The sequence below is a fragment of the Lipotes vexillifer genome, unplaced genomic scaffold, assembly GCF_000442215.2.
Source record: "Lipotes vexillifer unplaced genomic scaffold, Lipotes_vexillifer_v1.1 scaffold12, whole genome shotgun sequence".
Lineage (NCBI taxonomy): Eukaryota > Metazoa > Chordata > Mammalia > Artiodactyla > Lipotidae > Lipotes > Lipotes vexillifer.
In genome coordinates, this window is record NW_006796716.1 from 3,430,237 (window position 1) to 3,434,528 (window position 4,292).

The following is a 4,292-nucleotide window of genomic DNA, read 5'->3' on the forward strand; positions in this document are numbered from 1 at the left end:
TCCTGCTTTTCAAGTAGCTGTTAGATGTGTCAGACCACAGCGTTTGTAAGAGAAATACCTGGGAGGCGGGTAAAAGTGATCTACGTGGTGTGCAAATGTACTCTGATTAACTCATTATACAGACAACATCAAACATTATTCACCCCCACCAGCTGAAATTAAAACTGCCCGCCAAAAATGATAATTACAAAGAATATCACCAATATAAGGAAAATACTGACAGGATAACATTAAGTGAAAAAAGCAGACTATAACTATATAGTCATGTTATGATCAGAGTTCCATAAAAATTATATATGTACATGAATAAGGACTGCTCAGGCGAAGACGAGTGTCGATGAGAAAAGTGGTCTCGTTTTTGTCTGTAAGACGTCAAGATGGAAACTAACTGCAGAGGAAGAAACCCAACGACTCGTTCAAGTGGCTTCCCAGCGGAGAAACCTCACTAAGGGAAAACCCGGAGACAAATCAGACTTTTAAAAAGAGTGTAGATTATTTAGAAAACAGTAGCTGCAGGCTCTCTGGGTCTCGGGCAAAGGCAAAATAAACCAGGCGCCTTTCAACTAAGTCACCAACACAAAACCAGCACTTGCACAAGAAAACCCAAGTGGGTCCACCAAAGTGCCAACGCCTGAGAAAGAGAGCCCTGAACGATCCATTTATTGTGAAGGAGCCTCCCCATGAGCCTCAGCCAGAGCATTCAGGAAACCCCTAGGTGGATACAAAGTCCTGCAGAAAATCAAAGGGCTAGAATTTGGAACTAAGAGCGGGGTAAGCTCATAAGACAGCAAAAGGTTAGAACAAAGACAAACCCTCTCCATCACTAGGCTGCTCCCCTACCTTATTCCGTTTTACCTGAGAAAACTGAGGTTCAGAGAGGGAAAAGGGATGTGACCAAGACCTCACAACGAGGCCCTGGTGGGAGAATCTGGACCTCCCTACCCCCTTGTCCAAAGTGTCTAAGGTACTTTCTGCTGTCTGTAGCTTGGTGTGGCCTCTGTTAACCCCGGCTCCCAGAGGGGACAGCAAAGCCCTCAGTGGACCTGAATTAGAATACGATACAGAAACAAAGGAGACTTGTTTCTGCTTTGCTTTGTTAAAGCAGTGTTCTAGTAATATCAGTGACGCACAGAGGATTCCTAATGAGGGCAAATGCGCAGCTCTAATGGGTGGGGAGGGGAGGGTGGTGGTTAACTGGGTTTCCTTGGTCAGGAGAGGATGACATTCAAGTGGTTAATTTTCAGATCTGAGTCTTTTCAGGACTGAGTTGAGACCCATGTGATCGTGTCCATCACCTCCCCATGGATTAGGTGAGCGGACCACCGAGAACAGAGGATCGATGGGATCAGTGGGTGCTCTAAATTCCGCCTCACTTTTCTAGAATAAGGAATGGGGAGCCATTATCTCTCTGAATGCATAGCAAGCATCATTAAAATTTTAACTCTTTAGTTCCTTCAAAAGAAAAAACAACCCACATATACTGTAGTTAGATGGGCTACCGCTTGCCCTTGGATATAAAGTGAAAGACTTGGCCAGAGGCCACTGATTCCCTGGATGACCTGGGAGGGGAGCAAGGCATTCCAGGTGCCCTATCAGGGCCGTTCCTGAACGTGGAATTGGTCAGCCCAGAATCGTGAATATCCAGGACGTCTGCACAGCGCACACACGGGTTCTCTTTCTTCTCTGTGAAACGCGCAGCATTTTAAACCAAAGCTAAAGGTAGCCCCGCAGGTCTGAGTTTCTGCAGTTCCAAAGGCATCAACTGGAGGCAACTCTCTTACTTCAGCAAATACGCATCTGATTTCCATACTCATCCCAAGTCTGGGTTTTGGAGAATTCATATTCCCAGAACTCCCCAGTTTCCTGGGGAAGTTGCCTTACGGCAGCTGAGAAGAATCAGCCAGAAGCCCACTGACTCACCAGACACAATGCCCACAGGTGGGCTACAAGCGCTGGGCTTACCTGGAACATCAATCAATCTCTTGTAGACATTCAAGAAGGCTGCCTCAGCTTCTTTGCTTCTTTTACTCAGTGCATCAATCTGAAAAGGAATGGGAGAAAGAAAAGAAAAACAAAGAGCTCAAAATTTGTCAAGAGGTAATTTAAAAATCATTACATGTCAAGTGCAAGTCTGATTGCTCCATGTAAATGCCGGACAGCTGGGCCTTCAACCTCTTAAACGTCTGCAAACATGCGAGAGGGAGGCAACCCACGTGGGCCTGCCCGTGAGGGGGAGCAAGGCAGGAGCAGCCCCGTTGCTTGACGGAGCGGGGACTCTCCACGGAGAATGTGGTCTCTTTCTTTCTTCCACCAGTGTAGACCATGAGCTGACCACGTGCCAGACGCTGCGCCGGAGGCGGGACACAGAGGGGCAGCCCTCAGCCCCAGGGGCTCGGCGTCCAGTAGGGGAACAGGTTATGTGAATGACTGGTGAAATCCCAGTTGGGAAAGTGCTCGGTAAGCAGAGGCGTGGGGCCACTGAGAAGGGGACGTCAAGCAAGAAAGCAGGTGACATGCGAGCAGAGTCCTCAAGAGCAGCTCACCTGGTGAAGAGGTGACACGAAAGGGGAGGAACACATTCAAACACCAAAGTTCTGAAACCTGGGGGTCCTTAGGTCCTCTTTAAGAATTTTATGAAAGCCGGGGCTTCCCTGGCGGCGCAGTGGTTAAGAATCCGCCTGCCAATGCAGGGGACACGGGTTCGAGTCCTGGTTCGGGAAGATCCCACATGCCGTGGAGGAACTAAGCCCGTATGCTGCAACTACCGAGCCCAGGTGCCACAACTACTGAAGCCCGCGTGCCTAGAGCCCGTGCTCCGCAACAAGACAAGCCACCGCAAGGAGAAGCCCTCGCACCGCAGCGAACAGTGGCCCCCGCAAACCGCAACTAGAGAAAGCCCGCACGCAGCAATGGAGACCCAAAGCAGCCAAAAATTAAAATAAAATAAATTAAAAAAAAAAAAAGAATTTTATGAAAGCTGAGGACCCTCTCCTAGAAACACACACACACAGGGTTACACACTCTACTTTAGGACACTCACGTGTCCACGTGTGTTCTGTCCACAGAATCCAGATTAAGAACTGTGGATCGGGCTGTAACCACAGGGAATGTGGGGCTGCTCGGGGCGGGGGGGTGTGTGGACATGGATACATGGGTGTGAGACTGGACAGGTGAGGGGGGTCGGTGCAGGTGGGGGAGGATGACCTTCACCGTCTAGGCCTGAGTCAGAGTGGAAGGAGGGCAGGAGGGGCCAGGAAGGAGGTGACCATTCCTAGGTTGTTGCCGCTGCCCTGGTGAGAATGTGCAGGGCAGTGGCGCTGGGGACTGAGGGAAGGAGGCCAAGCAGAGAGATTAGGTCCAGCTGAGCTGATGTGAGACATCGAGGGTCCAGGTGAGTTAAGGACGGTGCCCAGGTTTCTAGCTTCGGCAACGGCGAGTTCCTGTGACGGTGGCCAGGATCAGTGTGTCTCCTAAACAAACCCAGCTGAGCTGGTTTCCCTCCAGTGAAAAGTCTCTTCGTCAAAGAAAGGTGACGCGTCCCAAGCAAGCTGGACACACATCCAAAGAGGCTTCTGTGGTTGGATGGACTCAGTATGTATTTTGCTCCCATAACATGCGTGCTGAGACAACAGATCACTTTTTACCCCTGAAGCGTGCAAGATGCTACATGCACGGAGTTCACATTGGCTCAGGAAAAGGACACTAAATTATATATTCCTCTGTCCGCTCACAGAATTATACTCTGTCTCCAACGTGATTAAAGAGGCAAAAGGAAGTGGCATAATTACAGGGCCTCTCACCTGAGCCAACCAACAATTTGTTAAGGGCTGAGAGAGGTCACCTGATTAAGGATGGGAAGACCCTGGGGAGGGGGACACAAAGGCTGTGGGAAGGGGAGCAGGGCAGGTCTCAGGAAATCCAATACAGAGCAAAAAAGGGCAATGCATGCATTTCCAGCTTCTACCAAGTTGTGCCGGAAAATTCCTACTTGAAGTCAGTCGCCGAGCACTCAGCCACGTTGCCCCCACCTCCCGATAAAATAAGCTTGTGATTTAGGCGTGTTTTCTGAATAACCCACAAGGACTACTTAAAAACGATAAGATGGCTCTCTATTTTTAAAATTTTTTTTTTCTTTTCCCCTCTGATTCTTAGCAGTTCATGCTCATTGTACAATTAGAAATATATCAAAAAATAAAGAGAAAATTAACACCATAATCCTGCCATTCACCAGTGGAAGTCATGCCTCTGCCTGTAGTTCCCTTTAATTCTGAATGAAATGTAGGCGTGTAGGG

At 48.9% G+C, this 4,292-nt stretch overlaps 1 protein-coding gene across 1 annotated transcript in view; it reads right to left on the minus strand.

Moving 5' to 3' along the window:
• Window positions 1-4,292, minus strand: part of CUX1 (cut like homeobox 1) — a 359,467-nt gene that overhangs the window by 151,679 nt on the left and 203,496 nt on the right. Inside the window, 1 exon segment of the mRNA XM_007468893.1 lies at window positions 1,963-2,041. Within this exon segment, the coding sequence (XP_007468955.1) occupies window positions 1,963-2,041 (79 nt within the window).